General features: G+C 41.6%; 1 protein-coding gene across 2 annotated transcripts in view; it reads left to right on the top strand.

The window, feature by feature from the left end:
- The window catches only part of EPG5 (ectopic P-granules 5 autophagy tethering factor), a 568,130-nt gene that overhangs the window by 348,210 nt on the left and 192,091 nt on the right, over nucleotides 1-27,829 (top strand). For both annotated transcript variants that reach the window (XM_069218853.1, XM_069218854.1), the window contains exons 31-32: nucleotides 12,462-12,675; nucleotides 16,853-17,010. In XM_069218853.1, coding sequence (XP_069074954.1) covers nucleotides 12,462-12,675; nucleotides 16,853-17,010 — 372 coding nt within the window. The remainder of the gene's footprint in view (nucleotides 1-12,461; nucleotides 12,676-16,852; nucleotides 17,011-27,829) is intronic.

The raw sequence follows: 27,829 nt of genomic DNA, 5'->3' as shown, positions 1-27,829 counted from the left end.
TATATTTCTGAATAGTATGTTTTGTTTGTTTGCAATCTCATTTGCATGAATCTTTTTTCCACCCTAATCTAGAACTCATTATTTACAGTTGATAATTTAGAACCAATGAAAGTAAATTATGTGTTAGGTCATGTATTACAAGTTTTGCTTTGTAAAGTTGTGAATATTGGTATTTGCACATAATTTCACAACACTTCTTAGGATGCAAATCTGGGGCATTACAAATCTTAACTAATAGGTGTGCTATTTGTCTCATTATTGCTATTTCCCGTAACCCTTTTCTCCTCTCTTTCCTCTTGTTACTGCACTGTCTCAGTTGATCAATTGAGATGAAGATAGCTAAATTGTTGTGTGGCCATCTTTGCCGTTTATATTTCTTTACTATTGGTTGGGCTGGTTGGGCTGGTCTCTGTGAACTACACAGCTCTAAACTCCTGTATCCATCTTACATTTCATTAAATATTTCACTAGTACATCAGCTGAAATGTGTCTGCTTAGAGTTCATCCTTGGAATACTTCCTGTATTTTATACCAGCATTTGTAATCAACTTTTTAAAATGCGTGCTGCACCTTGTCCATTCCCTAATCCTTCTGTCTGACATGTGCAAGACCAGTCTTTATGTAGCTCTGTCAACAATGTCTGTTTTTTTTTGTCTGACCTTTGTACTATTTTTGTGAAGATGTATTTGTGTTGTAATATGCAGGAATTCAAATGGCAACAACATATATACATATATATATATATGTTCGATGGCATGTGTAGCTGCAGTTACACATGCTATGCATATCCCTTCCGACATCTAGTGTTGGGCTTTGGGCTTGGAGTGTTACAAGTTGTTTTTCCTCGAAGAAGTCTTTTCGGAGTCTCGGTTCCATTTCGCATGGGCATTGTTAGATTGTTTACTTTCTGCGGTCGGGTTCAGACGTGTTTCCTTTCACTCCAAGATTTCGATTCGGAAAACCAGAGAAAACCTTCTAACTCGCTGGTATTGTTTCGACCGGGTTTCTCATCTAGCATCGAACCAGTAGTCAGGCCTGTTCGGCCTACCGCTTGGAAAGCCTGATGGATAGGACTCCATTCCGATTCTGCCCTCTGTGCCACACAAAGTACCCCTATACAGACCAGCACTTGGTTTGTAATTTGTGCCTTTCTCCAGACCATCAGGAGGAGGATTGTGAGGCCTGTCGATCATTTTGAACAAAGAAACCCTCCGAGATCGCAGAGCCCGAAGACTTGAAATGGCGTCGAAAAGCAGTAAACATCTCGACGTCATGGAGGAAGAGCAGGCACAGACAGCAGTCTCTATCCGAGACACAGACTCCGAACAAGAGCCAGAAGACGACAGACCCATCACAGCTGGCTGGCATGTGAGTACGCCAGCCCCTACACAAAAAACATTTAAAGGCCTTGGGTACACCACTGCTGGAAGGCCAAGGTTCGGCCCGAAAAAAGACTATTGGCCACCGTTCTTCGGGGTCGGCGCCGAAAAAGGCCACTTCTCCCTCTACTTCGGAGCTGAGTAAACCTGTTAAAGGCACCGTTTCCGACTCCATTAAAAAAGCCCATCCTTCAGAGTCGAAAATTCGGCAATCGGCTTCGAAACCGAGACCTTCAACTACCTCTTCCGGACCGAAAAAATTATATATTTCTGAACCGAAAAAATCCTCATATACTCATATACAAGGACTTTCAAAACAATTGAGAGAATCTCATAAGACTTCTGAGGAAGAGCCTGAAATTTAACCAATTTTACAGGTTATGGATGAGAGACAGTCCAGAATACATATCCATAAGGATACAGGAAGAATTATCACTGCACCTCCTTTAAAGACAAAAAGAAAGTTGGCTTTCCAAGAGGAATTGGACTCTGTACAGCCACCAGCAAAGGTGCAAAAACAAAAGGAGAAACCATTACCTCTCCATACTTCTCCTCCTCAATCTCCACAATTATCTTTCTCACCTCAAAAAAGCCCACCACCACTGCCTACTCCAACATATTCTTTATATTCACAAGGAGGTACGGCAGACCCATGGGATCTCTATGAACCTGATCCCATTCCAGAGAACGACCCAGATATTTACCCATCAAAATCTTCTCCTCCAGAAGATACCACTGCATACACCCAAGTAATATCCAGGGCAGCAGCTTATCATGGAGTACAACCATTAGAAGAAGATTTCTTATTTAATACACTGTGTTCAACATATTCAAAGTACCAGTGTCTCCCAATATACCAGGCATGGTAAAACACGCAGACTAAATTTTTAGCGAGCCTTTGAAAGCTAGGATTATTACACCTAGAATTGATAAAAAGTATAAGCCTGCACCTTTGGACCCAGATTACATTACTCACCAGGTCCCTCCTGACTCAGTGGTAGTCAGTGCAGCGAGAAAGAGGGCAAATAGTCAGTCTTCAGGTGATGCACCACCTCCTGATAAGGAGAATCGAAATTTGACGCAGCAGGGAAAAGAGTTGCTACACAAGCAGCAAATCAGTGGAGAATTGCAAATTCTCAAGCACTCTTAGCCAGGTATGATAGGGCCCATTGGGATGAAATGCAGGATATTATACAGCATTTCCCAAAAGAGCACCAAAAAAGGGCACAACAAGTAGTAGAAGAGGGGCAAGCGATTAGTAATAATCAAATAAGATCCGCCCTTGATGCTGCGGATACAGCTGCTAGGAGTATAAACACTGCCGCCACAATCAGAAGACACGCATGGCTACACTCCTCTGGTTTTAAACCAGAAATCCAACAGGAGGTACTTAATATGCCTTTTGATTAAAAGCACCTCTTTGGCCCAGAAATGAATACCACTATTGAAAAATTACTCCAATACTGCGAAAGCAATGGGTGCTTTATACACCACCCCATATAGAGGCTCCTTTCGCAGGGCACAGTTTCGAGGAGGTTTTAAGCCACAATCCTCAGAGGCTTCCACCTCCCAAACAAAGCAATCACAACAAACCCAGTATCAACGAGATGGGTTTAGAGGATCCTATAGAGGGCAATACTACAGAAATAGAGGTAAATTCCAAACCTCTAAATAAACAACATCACAGCCTAAACAGTGACTTCCTTCCCTCCCTTCGACTCCACACATCTCCTGTAGGGGGAAGACTACAGCAGTTCCACTCTCATTGGCAAAATATCACCACAGACAACTGGGTATTATCAGTTATCCAAAATGGCTATTGCCTAGAACTAATATCCACCCCTCCAAACATTCCACCACAATATCACAAGTTGTCCCCCGAACATACAGTTCTGTTACAACAAGAAGTACAATCTCTACTGTTAAAGCAATCAATAGAATTAGTTCCACAGTCTCAACAAGGAACAGGAGTATACTCACTATACTTCCTAATTCCCCAAAAACATGGCACACTCAGGCCCATATTAGACCTCAGGCCCCTCAATCTATACATCTTTCAGAGGATTTTCACATGGTAACGCTGCAAGATGTTATTCCACTACTGCAAAAACAAGATTTTATGACTGCTCTAGACCTCAAGGATGCGTATTTCCACATACCCATCCACCCAGCTCACAGAAAATACCTCAGGTTTGTCATAGCAGGAAAACACTACCAATTCGAAGTGTTGCCATTTGGCATAGCAGCAGCTCCAAGGGTGTTCACAAAGTGTCTAGCAGTAGTAGCGGCATACTTAAGAAGACAGCACATCCATGCATTTCCATATTTAGACGATTGGCTAATAAACATCAACCAATCTTACACAATGCCAAAAACATACTCGGTATGTGATAAAAACTCTGCACACACTAGGGTTTTCTATAAACTATCAAAAGTCACACCTTCAACCAGCACAAGTACAACCATACCTAGGTGCTATCCTTAATACTCAACTAGCTCTACCGTATCCAAATATACAAAGGATTCAAGCTTCCAAAATGTAATATCACTCATACAGCCAAATCAACAATAATCTGTAAGATTTATCATGAAGATTCTAGGAATGATGGCATCTTGCATAACAATAGTCCCACATGCAAGATTAAACATGAGGCCCTTACAACAGTGCCTTGCGCAACAATGGTCACAAGCACACAGTCAAATCAAGATCTAGTGTTGATGGACCGCCAAACACATATGTCCCTTCAATGTTGGAATTGCAGCAATTTAATGAAGGAGCGGTCAGAAGAGTTCAAGACCCTGTGCCTCAGACCATAATTACAATAGATGCATCAGTGATCGGTTGGAGAGCTCACCTAAACAATCAAACCATTCAAGGGCAATGGGATGCCAAACAGAAACAGCTACATATAAACCACTTAGAATTATTAGCTGGGTTCCTTGCCCTAAAAGCATTTCAACCTCTTCTCAAACAGAAGAATGTTCTCATAAAAACAGACAACATGACAACCATGTATTATCTCAACAAACAGGGAGGGACACATTCATCTCAGCTGTCCCTTCTAGCCCAAGCAATTTGGAAATTGGCAATTCACAATAAAATTAATCTAGTTGCACAATACATTCCAGGGATAGACAATCAGTTGGCAGATCTCCTCAGCAGAAATCACCAACAGACACACGAATGGGAGAGTCACTCCCAAGTACTTCAAAAGTACTTTCAAAGGTGGGGAACACCAGACATAGATCTATTCGCAACAAGCGAAAACACAAAATGCCAAAACTTTGTATCCAGACACCCACATCCCCTATTCAAGGGCAATGCTGTATGGATCAATTAGTCAGGGATATTCGCTTACGATTTCCCCCCTCTCCCACTCCTTCCATTTATAGTCAACAAATTATGTCAAACGTCACTCAACATGATACTCATAGCACCAATATGGGCACCCCAGCCTTGATAGACAACACTACTAGACCTAGCTGTAGTACCTCACTCCAAACTCCCAAACAGACCAGATTTGGTAACACAAAACAAAGGTCAAATCAGGCATCCAAACCCCAATGCTATAAATTTAGCGATTTGACTCCTGAAGTCATAGAATTTGGTTATTTAAATCTTCCATCAGAATGTATGGACATAATTAAACAAGCACGAAAACCTACTACTAGACAGTGCTACGCAAACAAGTGGAAAATATTTGTCTACTATTGTCAATCTAAAAACATAGATCCACTTACAGCATCTATACAAGATATTGTATGCTATTTACGTCATTTACAGAAATCAAATTTGGCTTTTTCATCCATTAAAATACACCTAACTGCAATATCTGCATACTTACAAACTATTCAACATGCTTCTCTATTCAGAGTTCCTGTTATCAAAGACTTCATGGAAGGATTAAAACGCATCATTCTACCCAGAACTCCACCTGTTCCATCATGGAATTTAAATATTGTACTTACCAGACTCATGGGACCACCTTTTGAACCCATGCACTCTTGCCAAATTCAATTTTTAACACAGAAGGTCATCTTCCTTGTGACTGTTACTTTTTTAAGAAGAGTTAGCGAAATACAAGCATTCACTCTTGAAGTGCATAAACAAGGTTGTACTAAGAATAAATCCAAAATTTCTACCAAAAATAGTATCTCCTTTTCACATCACTCAAATAGTGGAATTGCCAGTCTTCTTTCCACAGCCAGATTCTGTGGCAGAAAGAGCTCTTCATACCATAGATCTCAAAAGAGCTCTTATGCACTACATAGACAGAACAAAAGATTTTAGGAAAACAGAGCAACTTTTTGTTGCTTTCCAACAACCACATACAGGCAATCCTATATCAAAACAAGGTTTAGCAAGATTGATTGTTAGATGTATACAAACATGTTATATCAAAGCAAAGAGACAACTTTTGATCACTCCTAAGGCACATTCTACAAGAAAGAAAAGTGCAACAATGCTTTTTTTAGGAAACATACCAATGGTTTACATATGTAAAGCAGCTACATGGTCAACCCCTCATACATTTACAAAACACTACTGTGTTGATGTGTTCTCACAGCAACAAGCCACCGTAGGCCAAGCTGTCTTAAAAACATTATTCCAAACAACTTCAACTCCTACAGGCTAGCCACCGCTTTTTAGGAGGACTAACTGCTTTGTAGTCTATGCATAGCATGTGTATCTGTAGCTACACATGCCACTGAATGGAAAATGTCACTTACCCAGTGTACATCTGTTCGTGGCACGTAGTGCTACAGATTCACATGCACCCTCCCTATATATATATATACATTTACATTTGAATTGGCATCTCTTTATATTTCTAAAATATCACTCCTTTCTTCACCCTCTGCGGGAAAACAATCTAACAATGGAGTCGATGTTCATGCGCAATGGAACCGAGAGGAGGAGTCACTCGATCCCGTGACTCTGAAAATACTTCTTTGAAGAAAAACAACTTGTAACACTCCGAGCCTAACACTAGATGTCGGAAGGGATATGCATAGCATGTGAATCTGCAGCACTACATGCCACGAACAGATGTACACTGGGTAAGTGACATTTTCCATATATATGTGTATATATATATATATATATATATATATATATATATATATATATGTAACAAAGAGAATCCCACTCCTCACAGGTACTAAATTCTGGATTCTGGTTTAAAGTTGTTTCCTGACATACCATAGTTCTCATTTAAAATAAGAAACTCCTGCTTGCAAATTTTTATTTTGTTTATTTTGTGATGTATGTACATAAAGAGATCTTGTATAGTGTGAACAATAAGTAACATAGAGCTGTAGAAAGAAGAGTCGACATTTCAAGTGTAGGAAGTGTGCAGCTCATCAATGAAAGGGTAAGGGGCACGACATGGGAGGGGCTGTAGGAGGAAAATTACTACCAGGCGGTTGAGGAGTAGTAAAGGGGTGGGGGTAATAAGGAAGACCATTTGATACTGAACATGTAAAAGTGCAACATTGGGTAATAAATAATTGCATCATTTAAGGTAAAGCAGTAAATGACATCTGTGTTTCCATTCCATAAAATCATAATTTAAAATGAACATTTGAAACACACTAGGGACATTGTTGTACGCAAAGTGCAGGGGTGTAGCTATCAATGGTGCATCATGTGCAGTTGCACCAGAGCACAGGGTTGTGAGGTGCCAACAGCACCGTAGTTGCAGCATTCATTTCACATCAAACTGTGGCTAAAAGTGGGCTTTTCCCTTGCTTGAATTAGTGCCCATGGTACTTTTACTAGTCCACAGTTGAAACGTAGAACAAAATCAAAGTTTAATAATATTGTTTTCATTAGCTGATGTTAGCCAGTCATGTCAAGTAATCAGTAAGAAATAATATTTTGTTTACCTGTTACTATGTTTTATAATCAGATTTCTGATGGTTACTCTTAACCACAGATTCCTCTCCTTGTTAAGCTTCCCGGGCACCAGACTGGTTCTGAAAAACTCTCCAGTAGCTCCTGCATATGACACCTCTGGCCACTTTGTGATTCTATCCCACCTTCAGACTTAACAACATACAGCTGCATATAGGAGCCACCCCTGTGCACTGATGTCCGGTCCCTTTTTTCTGCACTCTCGGATCCAGATCTGGAGTTCCCTTCCCATCGTTTTCAGTTCTGTTTTGAAGTTTTATTAAGTTCTAAAGAGACAGTGTGTTGGAAGTGTTCCCTTCCAAACCCAGACAACAGCATTTAAGTTGTGATGCACATTTTCCAACCAGATGTAGGTTATGGATTTACATGTCTGCCTTTGGTGTCTTGGCAACACACTCAGCTCAGAGCACTGCCACTAATGTTCCCTGATATATCACTAGGCCACAAGAGAGTCACAGTGTTGTTTCTGCTCTAGTTCACCATCTTTGGGTAGCCAAAGTCGAAAGAGAAGTCCAAAAAGAAAACATAAAAATTCCAAGCAAAGTGTCTTGCATCTTTGTCTCTCTTACTTCAGGGAGAAGTCTCAAATTCCGTGCTCAAATGGGCCGATCTCCATTTCATTGTCAGATACCAGTTCTGGAGCCCACACACATGACGTTTCTTGGCCATTGTTGACTCTGCAGCAAATTGCAGATTGGTGCTGGATCCCTCTGGTACAACTCCAGGTGCCACAGATGCATTGTGCCTTTAGTTTGACTTCTGCTGGCAGGTACTTTTCTTTTGCAAACTAACCAATGTCGGCATCAGCCTGTTTTGCCTCTGGCGCTGGGCTGTTCCTCGACTCCTCTGCCACAGCTGCACTGGTTGTTCCAGGTTTGGTGCAGGTCCTGGCTCTGGAATCACAAGATGAGGAACTAGAGTATACACATGAAGAGCATTACTACAGGGAAGTATCTTGTATTTTGCTCGACTTAAAGTCAAACTGATAAGTGGTAGCCGGACAGCTGGATAATGAATCAGACCTACAGTTGGCAAATACTGTAATTCACAAAGAGAGAACATTCACACCCCTGTTTATGGAGTGGCACATTTAAATTGAAAAATCAAATTCAACTGTTAAAAAAGAAATAAAAGACTGCCTGGTCATGGATATATTATCAAGAATATTCTCGAACACTGTAAGAAAGAAGTATATTATGACATTCATCCCATCGTACTTCAAGTTGGGATCAGTTTGTTTTTAATATCCTCAGGCATGTGCACTTTCACAAAGAGATTTAATAATACTTCAATTCTATAATTGTTACTGATATTGTTTTTTTTTATCAGGCTAGGAAATAATCTGAATATCTTCTGAACAGGGGCAATGGTAGTGTGTATAAGATCAACAACTTAAAGGGAAGCCTTAGTGACTTTATTATAGGTATTTATATGATTGAAGCTTGTTGGAAAATGAAAAAAACGGATAGTTAAGGATAAGCCGGGCAAACTGTAACATGACTGAGAAGGAGGCAAAATCAGCGTAGGAAACAATGAAATGTAAGAAAACTATAGATGCTTGTACATTTGGAGGCACAACATTAAGACTTATAAACACATTTAAAATACTGTGAGAGTGTAGAAGAATATTAGTCAATATCAGGTTAAAGAATATTGGCCGATTTTTCATGTTAAAACAGTGTGGAAACTGTAAGTTTATGCAATTGTTGACAAAAATATGAGATTGTAACACAGTTTTTATCCTTTGTGTTATATATGCGATAAAGTATCCTCTGCTGTACACTGAATGGATATTGGAAGTCCCAGAGAAAAGGATATTTTATTCCTTAGAATATATGGTCACATTATCTCCCCCTTCCCCACATTCCGCTCAAATCCTTGGTGATTTGCTTTTTAGTCTTAATTTCAGACATGAAGAATAAAAGCAGAATCTCTACTAATAACTTAAACAAACCCAAAAGCAGTTGGTAATCCTTGCATTAAGATTAATATAATTAATTTGTCAGGTTAAAAAATGGTGTTACTTTTATTATGTAGAAACAGGCAGAGATTCAGTCTTTCCTTAAGTGACCTATAGCGTGGAATCATACTGCTATAAATATCTCTGTTCTGCTGATCACTATTTAGCTTGAGTAAAACATAGTAGAATTAAAATATGGTTCAGTTTTCTCTTGTTTAAACTGTGGCTTATGAGCTGTAATCAGCCTTTCACCTTGGCTGCTTGCTCTGACAGAAGGCATTGTCACAACTCCAATCTTATATCTCATCCCATGTCTAAGAGCCTTATGGCCTATATGTCTTGCAAATGCTTTCATGCTACAATACTATTTGGACACCTTAGAGAGGTAGATGTTTACCTTGAGAAACATAACATTACATGCTACTAAATTAACTTGTCTTGTCGTGAAATATTCCCATCCTTTATGGAAGTTACTCATCATGGCACAGTCCAACCTGTTGGACTAAAGATGGAAACCTTTCTCATAATTTCTCCAAAATGTCGACCGACCAAGACACTATCAGTACTGTTGCATCAGAAGCTCCAGAATCTCACCTACAAAACCTGAGTGCTCAGACTTTTCAGACCACAGGCCTCCAGATGGTTGTCACTTGGCAGCCTTTCTTCAGAGAAGTAGGTAATGACACAGGACCAGTGGGCCCTGTAGTTAATCCCTCAAGAGGCCATCAGGTCCTCCCTAGTACACACAGCAACATCGTGATGAAGGAGGTTATTGCTGTCCTAGCACACAGCTCAGTATAGTTGGTAGCACCATCCCAGTTTGGAAAGGATGTTATTCCAGACACTTTCTGGTACCCCAGAAAGAGGGAGGTTGACTCTCATTCCTTTGTTTGAAATTTCTCAACACATTCTTAAAACAGAAAAATTTCAAAAAGGTTATTATTCAGCAAACCACTAGATTCCTTTGACAAGCATAGAAAGTACTGAAGGCTTGTTGTGAGTGATCTCAATTTATAATTTGCTGTCACTCCTTTTAGGCCGACCTCAGCACCAAAATTATGATGGTGGTTGTCACTTACTTGGACCATTAACTTTTAATAGTAGCAACCGCACATCGACTGCAGAAATATTTAGCTGCTTTCGATCAACTTTGGTGAATCTGCAGAAATCACTTTTGATCCTTACTGAGAAATTGCAGGGACGTGGTCATATTCCTTTGTCTGTGGCCGTACAGCGCAGTCACAGTGATGGCACGTTTTCCCTCAAAATCACATCAGGCAACAAGATCCTTTGTGAGGCTTCTCTGCCTCTTGACCACATGCATTTTACTGGTTCCTCAGACCAGGCTGCGTGAGGACCCTTCAGTGACCTCTGAGAATGCAGTGGATTTCTCTATATGGAAATCAGAAGTACCTAATCTGGAGCACCCACTTATGGTTACATTTCTCCATAATGATGAGTATCTCTGAATTATTTTTTTAAACAGTAGAATTCTGGTATATCCTGATCACAAGTAATGCTGCTGGCTGATGCTTCCCATCAAGTGTGGGTAACTCACTTACAGGGCTGTTTTTTCCAGAGCCCTTTAGTCACCTCAGACTGCTTTGCAAAGTGTGGAGCTTCAAGTCCAATCATTACAAAATGAAAGCATTTCTGTGTACCTTTTTGGTTGTAATATTATATACAAAAGATGTCCACTATAGGCATAAAAAGTGAATACTGTACTACATCGCACTTTTATGTTCTTGTCGCCGACATCTTTTAATGATTTACCTCATCCCATAAAAAGAACGGATGCTGTATGCATTATTTTCAATATTATATCTTATACTGAAATGTACAGTGAAGTTGCGTTATGCTCACTACATGTATTTTAGAAACATTTCTGCAGTCCAGCACTGATTTTTATTTGAATTAGATAATTGTTTTATTAGCATTCCTCCTGATTCCTTGATTGTTTGTACATTATGGTCTTCAGTAGGAACCACATCACTGGTGTTTCGAAAATAACATTATTTCTGTATAATTTTATGTTTGTGATATTATGGTAGGAAATGTTCAAAGAAGGCATAAGCACATGAATACCATTATGTTTAAAGTGCTACCTTGTTCTTGCTAGCAACCTTTTTCTGATAAAGCCCATTACACAAGAGAAATTGAATCTTTCACATTGTTCTTGGATGTTGTGTCTTGTGCCCAAGCGTGTAAATTAGTTGCATGTATCCCAGTCAACATATTTCCTAATCACATTTGCTTACATGTTTATTCTTGAGCAACCTGCTAGTTGGTCCAGAAATCAACTAAGTGTATCTTAACTGAAATATACACATTGCTGGTATTGGCCATTACTTGATGCTCCATTTACCATTGGTTTACTCTATAAAGGATTTCTTCACACAAAAGAGGATATTGCTTATATTGCTTGGTTCTTTGCTCTGATGTATTCTCTCTATCAAATGCAAACTTTACTTTTTAAATTGAACAATCATAACTATCCCTCCGTTCTTCAAAAACTGACAGAATATAATATAAAACTGATATATTTATTGACATCAAATGTGTGCACTGGACGGTATCCTTTTGGTTTTAAAAATTATACATTATAAGGAACAAATTGCCGTTGATGACTCTTCTTAATGCCCGGTTGATTGCAACAACATGTAAATATGGAGGTTATCCACACCAGATAGTAAATATTACAGTAAATAGCCTTTATTTTTCCTTTAGATGACGCCTAAAATATAGCTAGACTATTGACTGGTACTGACCAAAGAGTGGTTGAGGTGCACCTTGAGATAAAAGAATTCTGATGGTTGTAAATGGTTGCTTTCAATTTATAGTTGATAGACATGAATTGCAGAAATATGTTATGAGATGGAATTAGTCTGGGCAACATTAACTTAGGCTATGAAGGTAGTTTCAGGAGGATGGATAAAGTGGATATCTTTTAAATAAAACTGAGGGCCTATTAGAGTTTGTCAGATGGGATTACCCCTTCACAAATGGGATGGATATCCTGTCTGCCGTATTACGAATCCATTATATCCTGTGGACATCGTAATACAGCGGACTGGATGTCCGCCACATTTGTGACAGAGTAACCCTTCTGCCAAACTCTAATTAAGCCCCTTCAAAAAATATTGATACTGATTTTAGTTACACAAGACTTGTGATTCAATTATCTTTACTTCTTTTTTCCCCCAAGTTTGATCTTTCTCAGTGGCTGAATTCTACAAAACCCCCTTTGTCTGAACGTACAAGACTTCTTGAATCAATCCATGTGGCTATCACTGCATGTGGCCTTGAACCAGAGGAAGAGATTTCAATGCCTTGCCATATTTTCTGTAAGCACTGGACTTCAGTACTTCTCCATCAGTTCCCTGACCATTACAGTGACTTCCTCAGGTTGCTTATGCAGAGTAAGTATCTGAGTTAACCACATACTTTGTTGTTTGTGATTGGTAGTTATTTATTTGGTCAACATTAATTGATACTTAAATTATCATGTTAATTTTTTTTTTACATGCAATTTAAAAAATATATTTACAAATTGTATTACAATTAGAAACCGCCATGATTTCTTAAATTATGTTTTTCCAATTTCATGGATAACCTTTGCCATCACTGCAGTATATATCATTTGTATATTTTAGCATTTTTGTTTTATCATGTTTAAAATTAGTGCAGATCATTATTTTTCTTTATTTTATGGGATGTCTGGTCCGAAAAACACAGCACCATTTGTACACTTGACAAATTACCTCCCTGTTAAAGAGGCCTTAAAATGGTACACATCAGATTGCTAACTACAAACCAGTGACAACACGTGGCCGACTTGCCACACACACTGAACAAAAAATGATTAGCACCACACTAATCTTGGTTTTGGAAAGGAGGCAGTGCCGAAACTGCAACACTTAAAATTCTGAATGACATACATTTTCTATTTGGTGAAGCCTCCTCATTCTGCTTGATTTATCAGCAACATTCTCCTCAGCCATAGTATCCACCAGGTCTTAGAGATTTGCATTTACACTGGGGTGAAATTCTGAGGTGGCTCTGTTCTTTCCTGGCAAATTGCTAGTATTTGGTAAAGATGGACAACTTATGTGCCCTTCCTCCAGATGTATTTAGTTCTCTTCAGGGTTCTATCGTAGCACCTACATTTTTAATTTTGTGCATGGAACCACTTAGAATATTGATGGGGGATCATGGCAGGTGACACATATTTACTTAAAGATCTCCTGAATCCAGGATATTTGTGCTCTATACGAATACCTATCAACCTATAAAACTCGAAGTCTTCAAACCATCTCAAGCTCAATTCAGTAAAATAAATGAGTCTTTATTGGCCAACACCAAAGACCCAAAATTAGACAAAGGTTGGCTCGAAATCTACATAGTGATGACTTCTCCCTTCATTGGCTTACAGAGTCAAATAGCTAAGTATGTGGATCAGCCTACATTTGTCCATAGCTGCGCAGATCAATCATACAGCAACAAAACCACAGGTCACCCTTCATGAGATAAAGAAAGCTAACCCCTTCCTTTAATTTAGTGGCTTCTGTCACATAAGTCAGGCCTTCTTGTTGGCCATAATTGATTGCGGGACCTCAATACTGATAAGCACTCCAGGATCCTCCATAACTCCATTTAAAGCGGCCATCACTATTTAGCCAGACTTTTCTTATCCCAGCTCCATGTCATTTCCTCTCTACTTTTTCATTCCTCACCAGTATTAGACAGACCGTAATTTTGTGTTACATTCATTTTTATAAAGAGTTGAATTTATTATTGCATCTGGTTTACTCATTACATTTCTTCCTTGCACATGGTGTCCCAAATCTGAGTCCATTCTCCTGTACAGTGCACTGACACCCTTGGTAGAGTAGTACTTGAGAAAAATATACATAACTTAAAAGGGCTAATTTTTGCAGAGCAGAAAACAGTTAAGGATGAAATCTGACCACTTGCATGGCATATTCATGAACAAGCTCAGCCTTTCTCCATGCTCATTGGATTCCACGTTTTCAGTCCTACAGTGCATGGTTACATGCTACTGAGTCAAGTCATGTTTTCCCTAAGAAGATGTTTCTGCTAGTGTCCCTTAACATCAGTGTGTCTTCTTTAATTTTCATTCTTTGTGTCCTCTCTCTTTGCTGCAACAGTTCAGCCATCTGAGATTAGTTTTCTTCAGGCAGAATTTGGGTGTCTTTGCCTCTTTCTTTCCACCTTGTGGTGATTTTTGAAGTTGTCTTGAGCTGATTGGGATTCTCATTGCTTTCCTGCAACTAGAACACATGTATGCTCAAATCCTTTATTGTTTGGACTCTGTTGGTGTGCCTTTACTAGGTAATATCATTAAGCCAGTCGGTGACATTTCAGAGCATCTCTGTCCAGACCCCATTGTTGACAATTAGGTGGATTTTAAATTGCATTCCCTTCAGGCATTGGCTTATTTGGGTCAGTACTCTTCAGACATTGCATTAAGCATTGTCAATCTCATCTTGAAATTAATCTTGAATCTCCCCAGAGGAATATACATCACTCATCTAATGCTATTGGCTGTTTGATGCATTATTATGCCTTTTAGGAAGTGTATGCAAATGTTGTGCAGAGGCTTGTGGGACTACAAGAATTTTGTGGTGGCTGTGACTTCACTTTCTCCCCATTCTTTTATTATCTTCCCAAACAGTTGCTCACTGCGGTACATGGGAATTCCAAGCTAACAGGCAATGTATTGTGACCGCTTTGTAACCATAAATCAAAATGTGATCCACTAAAAGGTATTTCATGTTTATTGTAAATTATTCAACTGGGGCATACTGCAGCCACCTTGATGACTGATGAGCACATGAAAGTCAGACCTGTTGGCTTTGCCAGTGCTTGTGCCATGCTGCAGTTGTGTGGTATGTGACTCCGGTGTCCCTTTTAAACTTTAGTACTCAGAGACATTGAGTTATGCGTTCTTTCTTCTCAGTTAAGATGCCCCTTCTCTTATTCAGCCCCTCTTTCTAGTCTCTTGGTTCAATTAATTCAAAGAGTCATAGATACAGCCCACTAGGTGTGATTTGTATTTTGTTACTTAATATCTTGCTGTTACAGTAGGACATCATTCTGTTTGAAGCCCTGCAGGCTAACAAGGATGTCTGAAACCACCATTGTGCAGATGAAGATCTTCTCTTATGAGCTGGTGTTAAAGTTTCATTTGGCTACGAGGGTGCATACCTCATGTGCTCCTCTGACACGGTTGAAACTTGGATACCCAAACATACCACAGACAAAACCAACACTGACCTCAGTTCCAGAGTTCACATTGAGCACATGTCAAATACTGCTCATTATCAGATGGCCTGTCCCTGCTGGATGAAATCCTTCCTACTGGAAGAAGCCTTCTGAACAGCAATCTAATTTTTAGTCTTTCTGAACCCCAATGGAGAAAATTCTTTGTGGGCTGGTGTCCCCAAGATCAGTGTGACTCAACTAAAGAACATCCTCAAAGGATACCAATGGAAGCCATCCCAGGGATATTACAGGATAACACTGCTTCTCAGTAAATCCCACCATTATGACATTGAAGACCTGTTTATCGTCCTCAAGGCATTCCTGTCTACCTCGCAAACACACAGTGTTTGTTGAAGCACATGCAACATCGAGAAGCTGCATGGCTCGATTAGCTGTGCCCATATGATTTAAAATGCAATCCATCTCTTGAAACAACATCTTGTGACAGTTGTATCGTTCTCTTGGCTCACCACCTTTTTATAATTCATAACCCAATGCTGCTTCCATCTGCCTTCTTCTTGGTCAACCTCTGTCCCTGCCACTGCTTCACTCCCTTCTCCCTGTTCTCGAGGACCTTCCTGGTAAAGAACCCATTCATGTACAGCTTCCTGTTTCTTTGTAGCTAGAATTCTATTGTTTAAGTCCCTTTATTACATACTTAGATATGGGTAAGAACTTCCTCACATGTGTAGTATTTATCCCGCCCTCCTTTCTTCTGGTCCGTTGAGTTAGTGGTTGGAAGTTAGTGACAGCCTCCATTTCTTCTTCGTATGAGGTTGTTGGGGCACCTGAGGTTTCCCTTTGGCGCAAGCTCTACCTATTACATTGTTTTTTCTCTGACTAGTCTGGGGTGGAGAGACACCCATATCCAACACCCCATCATTTGGAAATGATTAATAAACCTCCCACAAGAAATGGGTCAGTTTGCCATCTGATAATATGATGACACCTGTTTTACTTCCTCTGTAAAGCTAGGCAGGACCTCTTTACAGCTCCATAAGTAATAATGTTTTTGATATTCTAAAGGTATTCTAAAGGTAGCTCTGTTTATTTCACTTTTAAGGCATCAGGACCTCTCACCTGTGTATTTGAAGGGCTGTATTTGAAGGGCTAGAGAAGAAAGATGACAAGGAAAGTAATTGTTTATTATTATCTGAGATTCCCTTCAAGTGGATGAAAGGGTGAGATTGCAACTCTGTTATTTTTTTAATGCTGTACCATTAATTCCAGCATACGAAAATGATACCTGTTTATCATTGATTGAAATTGGAGGTTCCATTTTAATAACCTATGTTTTTGTTTTCCCCTAAGGTTCTGCTGATCAGCTTGTCAGCCCTGATTGTTGGAAAGCATCACTAAGAGCTCTAGGTTGCTATAGTTCAAGGAGAAAAAATTATTCTAAAGCCTCCAACTCTCATGAAAGTACTGTTCTAAGTCATACTAGCAAACAGTTATTGTCAACTGAACAGGTATGGAAGGCATTCCATTTGCATACTCTCCCGAAATCAGTGACAGCTTTGATTGCCGTAGTAAATTAACTGAAAGTATTCTGTGATCTTCCATGTGTTTGCATCTGCATGGCAAGATTATATACTGATGGATATATTGCACATTGAAATTCCATCCTCTGTTAAGTGTGCTAGGTAAATGTAAACAGCCAGTAAGTAGGCCGTTAATTTCATACACTGGTATTAAAAAAGTAACTTCAAAGTCTTCTCTTTTCCGAGTAAAGGATGGTCTCTCTGTCATGGTAACATCTTGTCCTAAATTAACATTATCCATTTATTTAGTTCTTCATGCGCCTTTCCTTGAACAGATCAGTGCTAGACTATGCGAAAGACAAAATAAATAATTTGGAGTTTCTTTAGCTCGAGTAGACTGTTCAGAGTGGAGAGTTGCAGTTACTACAATAAATTTACTAAGTGCATGATATTATTTTTTTTGTCTTCTCAAAAGAGGTTCTGGCCTTTGCACGCAGTGGATATTTGTAGGTCTAAGAAAGCAGCAACTTTTTCCTTGAGTTAAGCGCTCGCTACTTAGATTCATGTGTGCTTAAAATCCCAGTTTGTTAGACTACACTCGTCATTCCTCCAAGGTCATTGAAATCAGTATCCATTTCAATTTGGTAATCTTTAGTGTATTAAAAATGTTGTATGTAAAGTTATTAGACAAAACCAAAATTGAAATAGTGCACTTCATTAGATAGGTTGTAGATGTGAGAGTTATAATTGAATGCTTTTAGTAGAGTACCCTTTGAGTGTTTTGAATGGTAGAATGAGTAGCATGGTGGTAACGTTTTTGTCCTGTCAATATGTTTGATTGTGTTATTTTTTTTTATGAGTAATTTTTTTAATACACTCCCATTCATTGATGATACTGCATTAGTCTACTTATTGAGTGTGCCTTGGTTCTAATACTGTGACATGAATGCTTTAATGTAGAGACGACTTATGCAACAATTTATGGCACAGGTTATCTTTTTTGTAATCAAATGCCTGGAGACCATTTTGCCTGTAGCAAAACCACCATTGGGGTGAATAATTGGTCAACTGAGCAAATGTCGACCCTGGCTTTGTCCAAGTAGAAACATGGCAGATGCCAGGCATCAAAGTTAGGATGCACCAACAAAATAGGAAAAGACCAGGGGACTGATTGTTGGCAATTACATTTGGAACAGATAGAGTTATGAATCTGGAGAGCCTTCTTTTCCTGATAAATTATCGTTTATATGTTATGCATTCACAAATTATGTAGTTCTCTTTAGTGCTTCACAGACCTAATAGTAACCAGACATGTTATCTTCCAAAAAGCAGTTGCAGAGCATACTGTGCGAAAAGTTGAAACCGCTTAGGAATACGGTATAACACTATGAGGTTCAAGTTCTATTTACCCATATGCCTCCTGAATAGTGGCAAGTACAGTTATGTGATGTTTAATGCCCAAACTAGAAGTGAAGGGAGGCTCTCCCAGTTTGACTATGCAGTTGTTCATGTGAAGAAATGGAACCTGATTTGTTGCACAAGGTTCTTAGGGAAAGTTCTTGTGAGAAGCTTCAAACAAAGCTTTAAAACATTATTGGTTAGTTTCAGTAAATTAAGAGTTACCTGTTAACAGACTGTGAGCCTATGTCCACAACCACCCAACTGTAGGAGCATTGACTGTTCCAGGACATACTCTGCTGTATCATTCAGCTTCTAACTGAATTACTCCATCCGATAAACTTGCAGATAAAACATTTCTGTGAAAGGACTGAAACTCTGATTTCATGAACTATTTTCTCTTACACAAGTTCGATAATCCAGGTTTAAAATTAAGTGTTATTTCCTTACTTCTCTTAGACTGTAATGGAAGTGTGTCACCTTAGCAGCCACTTATGTGAAAATTTGTTTTCAACTTTAAGACCATTCTTCTTAGTTGTTTATGGGAACTTACGCATGTGGCTATATGTTTTGGCTAAGAATAATACAACCATTTTAAATCACTCCTAAACTATCTGACCATAGCTGTTATAAAGAATATTCCCTGTGTAAAGAAACTGGTGACTTCACCACATGTACTCATTCATATTATGTTTTCGGTCTGCATCTCTGAAAATAGCAAGATTCTGACCCAGGCACATGCCAAGAACACCTGCTCTACCCTCGCTATGACGGTAAGCCTCTCAAATAATGTAATTCCTTTACTCATAACTCCCTCCTTAGTCCCTTCACTATCCACATTCCTCTCAAACTCAAACACGGGGGTAAAATGTGAATATTATCCCATCCATCCTCCTTTGAGCTCCCTCAAGCTGAAGACTCTAGACTGACAGCAAGAGCTATTGCTCCCTTGGTGAGAACAGGTTCCCCCTATTGTGTTCAGTCAAACTAAAGACCCCTGACTTTTAATGAAATTCAGCCCCTAAGGCACTATCTCGAACAACCAGGGCTCCCCCGTTTTCTGCAATAGTGTAATTTATCTACAAACACACAATTAGTCCTGTTCATGATCACTTATTTCATAATGATTCTGAGCACAGGTTCCCCCTATTGTGTTCAGTCAAACTGAAGACACCTGACCTTTAATGAAATTCAGCCCCTAAGGCACTATCTCAAACAACCAGGGCTCCCCCGTTTTCTGCAATAGTGTAATTTATCTACAAACACACAATTAGTCCTGTTCATGATCACTTATTTCATAATGATTCTGCTAACATCATCTTGTGCCAAAATTCGAGTTCAAAAGTCCACTCCCTATTACCTCTCCAACCTTAATGATCAACGGCTATCCATCTAGGCCTCTCAGAATTAGTCTCCTCGTCCATGACTGAATGGTTAGTCTCCCTTTTCAGTGAAACACAGTCCCTGCTTACCACATAGAAGCTGATGAGGTACGCATAATCAAAGCTAGAAAACTTGGACAAATCTCAATTATTTTACCTCTCACTTTCCCCCTTTAGCAGTCATCACTTTGGAACCACACCCAAACCACAGACTTTCCCAACCTAACAGAGCAATTCATGGACTTTAAATGAATGGCATTAAGACATCTTGGCATCTTACTAATCAGATGCTTAGCCCAAGCAAGCTTTGTCTCAAATATCAAAATCAAAACTAAAACCCCACAGGCCTTCGTAGCCAAATGAAACCAGGAACTCGGGTAATTCTAATAACTTCATTCATGCTCCAGTTTATTCAGCCTTCAACTATAAAATACAATGTATCATCATTTCAGTGCATGCTCCACAATTGCGTATAAGATACCAAAAAGACTATACATTCTAGATCTGCTACAGAATAAACAATCTAGACTTGTGTTTAATGACCAAAAAACTGACTCAGTGACTCCTCTCACCCTCCTCACTCCCAGTTATTCTGTCATTCACTTAAATTGTGTAGATGAAGAGGAAGGTGGAGTTGCTCTAGTCTATAAATCCTCCATTTACTGCAAAAGCCTGAAAATGATCAATTATAATTTTTCATTTTATATCACTACAAGTAAAAACATCTAAAAGCAAACCTACAGTCTTCCACATCATAAAAAATCTGCCTTGTGATAACCATGTATTCATCAAAAAATGGATTGAACTTGTGGAAAAATCGAGTTCCACTGCAAAAAGCATTTTTTTTTTGCAGACTTCAACTTAAAATGTGTAAACTCAGTTAACTCAGTTATAGCTCAACTGTTCCTCTTCCTATACAGTAATGACCTTGAACAATATTGCTCCCACTCACAAAAAGGGCTCAACCGTGGACCTTCTAATAACCAACAAGAAACTATAATTGAAGTCCAGACCCCTAACCCAGTGGGCTGGTATCAGCAAGTTATTATTCTGTTCTGCCTCTATTACATCAATAAATCCTCCCGTAGACAATAAGCCAATGATCTAAGTAAGAAGGTTCTGCAACATTGACCATTCTGTCCTGAAATCCAAAATTACTTCATAGTTATTTATCACTTCAACTGAAAATGATAAAGTTTAAATCATGCACAGCTACAGCTACATTCAAGTTATGATTGATGATAGAAAGATATTTTATTTGCAAAGTTACTTTAACTATTGCATTAAAAACAATAGTCACAATTGTTCACGTTTTTTTTTTCTTTTAATAAGAGAGTGTCTTCGGGATCTAAATATTCATAAGACGCATTGAGGGTCATTCTGACCCTGGCGGCCGGTGGCCGCCAGGGCCACCGACCACGGGAGCACCGCCGACAGGCTGGCGGTGCTCCAATGAGCATTCTGACCGCGGCGGTTTAGCCGCGGTCAGAAGCGGAAAGTCAGCGGTCTCCCGCTGACTTTCCGCTGCTCATTGGAATCCTCCATGGCTGCGGAGCGCGCTCCGCAGCCATGAGGATTCTGACCCCCCTACCGCCATCCAGTTCATGGCGGGAAAGCCGCCATGAACAGGATGGCGGTAGGGGGGGTCGCGGGGCCCCTGGGGGCCCCTGCCGTGCCCATGCCAATGGCATGGGCACGGCAGGGGCCCCCGTAAGAGGGCCCCAAAATGTATTTCACTGTCTGCCTTGCAGACAGTGAAATACGCGACGGGTGCAGTAGCACCCGTCGCACCTTCCCACTCCGCCGGCTCGATTACGAGCCGGCATCCTCGTGGGAAGGTCGTTTTCCCCTGGGCTGGCAGGCGGTTTAACTGGAACCGCCCGCCAGCCCAGGGGAAAACTCGTAATACCCGCCGCGGTCTTTTGACCGCGGCGCGGTAATTTGGAGGGCGGGATCCTGGCGGGCGGCCTCCGCCGCCCGCCAGGGTCATAATGAGGCCCATTATCTTTTGCTGCTTGGTTGGTTTAGGCATGTATGTTGGCTGAGGGCCCTGTTTGACATGGTGGCCAGCATCTTGTGCCATTATGATGATGTTAAAGGTTGGAGAGAAATGGTGCATAAAGGCGGTTGCTTCACTGTGTTATCATGGCGGCCTCTGCTGCTTTTTTATTACCAGAGATGGAAATTTGACTATGCAGCAATTTAGTTGTAGGTCGCCTGGTGCGAAACACGCCAGCACAACTTGCCTACTTGTTCGTAAGCCTCTTTCATTAAACTTTTCTTGTAATAGAGCTTTCCTTTCAGGCGCAAGATTTTCGCATGAGCTGAGCACTTGTAAGAGATCTTCAATGCCCGCACCGCACAAGCGACAGTTAGTATTTGTCGAATCTTTCAGCCAAGGGGCTGCGTTTAGAGTACATTCTAGAAGCCCCAATCGATGCCTTAAGAATGACTCTTTAGTGTGCCTTGAGAAGCCATGACCAAGAGATGCTTGTGGGGCCAGAGTCGTATAGGTGTTCAATATCATCCAAGCATGGGACCTCCTTGAAAAGGCTGCTTTATCCTCCAACAAGGATTGAAGCTTTATTGATCTCCAGACAGCTTTTTTGAAGGCCCCATGCGAAGTTGGGGTCCTCCATAGGTCGGTGAGCCCTGTCCTCCTAAGTGAGTCCTCTATATAAACTGGACAGTGAGTCATTCTTGCGTTCAAGTTCCTTCCATAAATGGTGGTTAAGTGAGTCTGAGGTGGCTCCTTGGACTTTACTCCAGAAGTTTATGTATGCACCAGGTTTTGCTAAGGACTAGTCCAATAGGGTGAATTCCAGTCTGAGTTGAGCGGGGGAGGTGAATATCGGAAGGTTGAAAATGATCCGGTAAGCTTTGTTCACTGTGTGATTTAAAATTCACTACCTCTTTGTACTTCACTCCCATAGGTTATTGTAGGCAGAAGTTTGGCTTTTACTACCCGTAAGACGGGGCAGAGTGATGGAACGTTCAAATCTGCTTTTAGTCTTTTTTAAGCTAGTGCTATGGCTAAGCCTTTTCCCATACTGCACTCTCTTTGATGCACAAAATTCTCTGACTTATCAATGGTGACACCGAGGTACTTGTACTTTTGTGATGGCAGAAGCTGTGTCTTGCCCCAGTACCACGCACTAGGGGGCACCTTGGCTCTAATTGGCACTGTGCGGGTTTTTTCAAAGTTTGCGGTCAGGATGTTGGCGTCCGAATATTGTTGGGTAGTATTAATCAGTCTCTGGAGCCCTATTTTGGTGTGACTGATCAGCACAAGGTTGTCCGCATACATGAGGCACAGCAGTTCAAGGTCCCCAATTTTTGGTGCATGTGGATTTGTAAGAGCGAGAGACCCCGCCAGGTCTGCTAAGTATACGTTAAAAAGTGTGGGGGCCAGGACACAGCTCTGTTTTAATCCTATGGTGGTAGGTATCCTCCTCAAGAGGTGAGTGCCTGTGCCCAGTTTAATCCTGACCCATGTGTGCATGTGAAGGGCTATTATCAGATCTAAAAGGCAGTTGGGAAAGACCTCAGTTTGCTAACTTCTTCCAAAGCAGTTTCCTCTCCATGTGGTTAAAGGCGGCCTTAAGATTGACAAAACATAGATGGAGCTGCCATATCTGTGTCTTGGGTTTGTCGATAAGGAGTGCGATGGCCATAATATTTGTTATGGTGCCGGTTAGTTTAGAGAACCCTGTTTGGGTCTTGGGAATTATTCCCTTTTCAGCAATCCATGCAGACAGGTGTTCCAGCAGCAGTCCTGCAAAATACTTTGCTTCATTGTCTATTAGGGCAATTAAGCAATAGTTATTTGGGTGTGATCTGTCCCCATTTTTAAAAATGGGTGAGATTATGGACCCTTTCCAGGACTGTGGGATAGTGCCGGTAAGGCCAATTTCCAGGTAGAGAGGTTCTAGAATCGATCCCCAGAAAGACCTATTGTTCTTAAAAACTGTGGAGGGAAGGCCATGCAGGCCTGGGGCTCCTTCCCTCCTGCCCTTGGCTAACAGATCCTTTACCGTGACAGATTCAGTAATTATTATGAACAGAGGCTGCTCTGAGCACTTGTGTAGAAGGGGAGTTCCTGCACTTGACTGACTTCCTGTAAGCATATTGAGTGGTGCCTGGGTTGAGTGCTGGCAGTTGAAATTGTCTTCAAGATATTGAGCTCAGACATTTTCTGGTATGTACGATGTGATACCACCATGTGAGGGGCACATAAGATTGCATATTGTGTGCCAAAAGCGCATGCTGTTATCCAAGTATAGCTTGCCCTATAGGTCTTCAGTGCGAGTCCTATTGATTGTCCACTTCAGCTTGTTTAGTGTCTGGTGCCTTAGGGCTTCAAGCAGGTCTAGATTCCCGGGCCAGCTTTGGGGATGCCTTATGGTGGAACTGATTTTCCTTTTTACTTCTCGTAGTTTAAGTCTGTGGTCCTGCGACAAGCTTGTTGTCACTGAAGAGGCTGTAGGTCGACGGGTGGTGATAGGTTCCACAAAATTATTACATAGCCTAGTGGTTAATAGTTCCCACTTCACCACCTCACTGGTGCCGGTCGCTTCTAATTCGACTGCCAGGTCCATTGCTGCGTTGGATACAAGCTTTATGTTTGATTTATGGTGTGAGAAATAAGTGTGATTCTTGATCTGTCCATTTTGGAGATCGTCAGAGTAAAGGCTAGCTCCTGGGCAATGGTCGCTTTCGCTCCTGTCCCCTATGTGGTAGGTGGCTACTTGTTCAAACAGTGGCAAAGTGACAAAGGTGTAGTAGATTGATGTAGAAGCTTTTGTTGAAAACTATGTTGCAGCTGGTGGTGAGTCTTCCCGGAATCTTCCATTCAAGGTTCTTAATTGTAGTTGTTCCAGGCATTTGAGTAGTGTCCTGCTTGCTGTCGTGGGTCGCCCGTGTTTGTTGGCCCCCTAAGTTGGATGACCCCAAGCGCTGGAAAGAGCAATTGCAGCTTCATCTGTGGAAGCTCCAAGTAGGTGCAAGTTGAAGTCACCTTAGACAATGATATCGGCAGTTTCAGTTATTTCTCCACTGCTTATGTAGTTCTCGAGCTGCTCCACCAGCTTGGTAGCATCTTTGGGTTAGAGCTTAGGATGAAGGTAAATCTCCTTTCTCTGCTGAAGGCACATCCTCAGGGGTAATGATTATCACAATGTTAATGAATGAGAGGGTGGAGTCAAGAGAGGTGGCTCTGACTGACAATGCTAAAGAGACGTAGGTGGCAAGGCCGCCCTGCAGGTGACCATACCTCGCCTTCCTGGTTGCTGGCCTGAAGAAGCACATGTAGCGCTCTAGATGAAAAGGTTCGCCTAGCCATGTTTCCTTCATCACTATAACGTCAAAGGTGCTAATATACTGGATGAAATCTTGATCTGAGGTTTTGGTGAGGAGGCCATTCATATTCCAAGAGCAGAGGCAAAGAGCATCCTTTGTTGGTGAGGCACCCCTCCTTGTGTCTAGTGTTTGTCACCGAGTCCCATTACAATTGTTGTTGTTCTTGAAATCCACCCTCAAGTCGTTGTTAGAATGGAGAAAGTTTGTTAGTGTTGGGGATATACAGCTCCGGGTGTCTCTGGGATGGTGATTGTCAGAGATCTTGAAGACATTGGTAGGCAACCCTGGGCACTCTTGAGAATGGAACCAGTTTCTTTGATCAGGGGCTCTGGTTTGGTGATGGGGCCAGTCATTAGTAGAGGGAGCGGGTATCCTACCTTGCGGTACTTGGTGATACTGATACCCCAGCTTTTGAAGGTTGCCCTTTCTGCAAAGATTGTTTGGGCTGTTGGACTTGACTTCCATGTGGCCTTGGTTACTTCAAGTGCTGATGATGTGGTCAGGTGAACAAAATGGAGGTCTGTTGTACACAGGCCACTTGTAGATGTAATATGCGATAGAAGCTGGAGAATGTTGCCCCTATTCAAGATGTCTCCCATACCCTTGGATTTGTAGTGTGGGTGGAAAATGAGTATGTTGGTGTCTAAAAGCTTAGATTGAGTTTCTGTTTTTTGTGACCATTGGTCTGGCACTCCACCCCATTCCTGGCCACAGTGGTTGTTGTGCGTATTGATGTCCCTCGCTTGTGCGTTTGGGTAGAACTGGTTAGTTTGCAGGTCGGTCTTAGGAGTTTGTAATGGCCGGATTGTGATCATTCCTTCCGGGGTATAGCTGAGTGGTCTGATGAGGTCGGGCATGTTGATAGATTGCGGTTCTCATATGTTGGAATCTCTACAGTTTGCGCAATCTGCAGGGATTTAAATACAGTGTTGTTGCCCACCCATTTCTCTGACCTAGTGGCCGGTAGCAGTGGCGTGGTTGTTGCGGTAGCCGTACTGATGCTAAGGGGGGGGGGTGCTTGCTCCACCCTAATGGGCCAATTTTCACAGGCCTCCTGTGCTGTTGTAGCAAGAAGAACAGGAGCAGGATCAGTTGTAATCGTGCTCTCCAGATGGAAGACTGTGTTTGAGCGTAGTTGCTCTAAGGTCACCTTTGACCCTGGGGACGAAGGAGTTGTAACTTCATTGGCAATCCCAGTTGCTGAGGTTCCCAATTGAGGGCCAATCGCCAGGTTTAAAGCAAAGAACTGGCCTTGCCGTTTCCTGAGAGTTCCTTCTTACAACCCTTTCTCGTTTGGGCCCGTCTTTGCTTGGCGTTAGCTTTCCCGTTGGAGTTACCATCTGCGGGGCTGCCAGGTGGTTGCTTGTTCCCTGGAGGTTGGGCGATAGCTGCTGTCAGGGCCAAGGTTGTTGGAGCTGCTGCTACAAGTGGCGTCAGATAAGACCCTTTTTTCCAGTCGTGGCCCCTTGCTCCTGGGCCGTGTGCTATACTCTTGTCTGTGCTTGGGTGAATTTCCAGCGAGTCTTGGGCTGGGATGTTGACTTTAAGATGAGAGGGAGGAAGGTTACTGAAAACTCACGATTTTAGGGATGCACACAGGTTGCTAAGCATGGAGGGTAGTGTGGATAGTTTATCTATAATTGCACCACATGATCAGTTGGCCAATATGCTTGCAGGGTATGATCGCGACTGCGTGAGGAGAGATTTCAGGTCACCCAGTTTCCCTTCTAACCCTGCTACAAACACTGCCAGTGTGTTAAACAAGATAAGTTGGACATCCATTTTGTCTGATTGATAATGAAGAGCTTCAACTAGGAGCTGCGTGTTTTTAAGTAAGGAAGCCCATGCACCACCCGTGTGGAAGACACTGTAATTTGTACTGGGGCCCCGGCCAGTTGGTTTTGCAGCCCTCGTATCTGGGCTTGTGTCGATCCTTGCAACGTTCTTGTGAGATGATAAACTGGGGTCAGGGTCTACAGTGGTCCTGAGGGCTGGAGGAGCGTCTTGGAAATATGCATTCAGCATGTCCTCCCATTCTTGTGTGTCTAGATAGGATATTGTTTCTTCGTCCTCTGCTGTAGGGGCACCCCTTATTTTTGGGCTCACTGGATGGGGGTGGTGAACAGAGGGCACGGTTTACGGCGATCGTTGAAGTTCCTTGAGAAGCACAGTCAGTGGGTGGAGTCAAGACCTAGATATCTGTAGTCAGCTGGCTCTCCACTTTGGAGGGCGTGATCAATGCCACTTCCGATCCGAAAGGGACTGAGACACTATGGCAAGTCGCACTCTGTTGGGTAGGGACCATCCTGTGGTCCACAGGGGCCTGCCTGGGTTCTGCGTGGACCTCCGCTCTGATAGATTGCGTGTGTTGCCCCCAAGATAATGGGGTTATGCTTGTATTTACAGTTTGGCTTAGACTTGGGTTTGTAGTATTTTCTTTTGTAGGGGGATCATACCGAGGTAAGCTTCTTTCAGTTTGCTTAGTGGAGATTGACGGTTGTAGTAGTTGCTGTAGACCCTGTGTGTTACTGTTGCTTGAGAAAGGGCAGATCCGTTGTTTTTCAAAAATGAAGACTAAGGCGGTCATTCTGACCCTGGCGGTCAAAGACCGCCAGGGCGGAGGACCGCGGGAGCACCGCCGACAGGCCGGCGGTGCTCCAATGGGGATT

This window comes from Pleurodeles waltl, chromosome 1_1, assembly GCF_031143425.1.
Source record: "Pleurodeles waltl isolate 20211129_DDA chromosome 1_1, aPleWal1.hap1.20221129, whole genome shotgun sequence".
Classification (NCBI taxonomy): domain Eukaryota; kingdom Metazoa; phylum Chordata; class Amphibia; order Caudata; family Salamandridae; genus Pleurodeles; species Pleurodeles waltl.
This window is presented reverse-complemented; position numbering and strand designations above follow the sequence as displayed.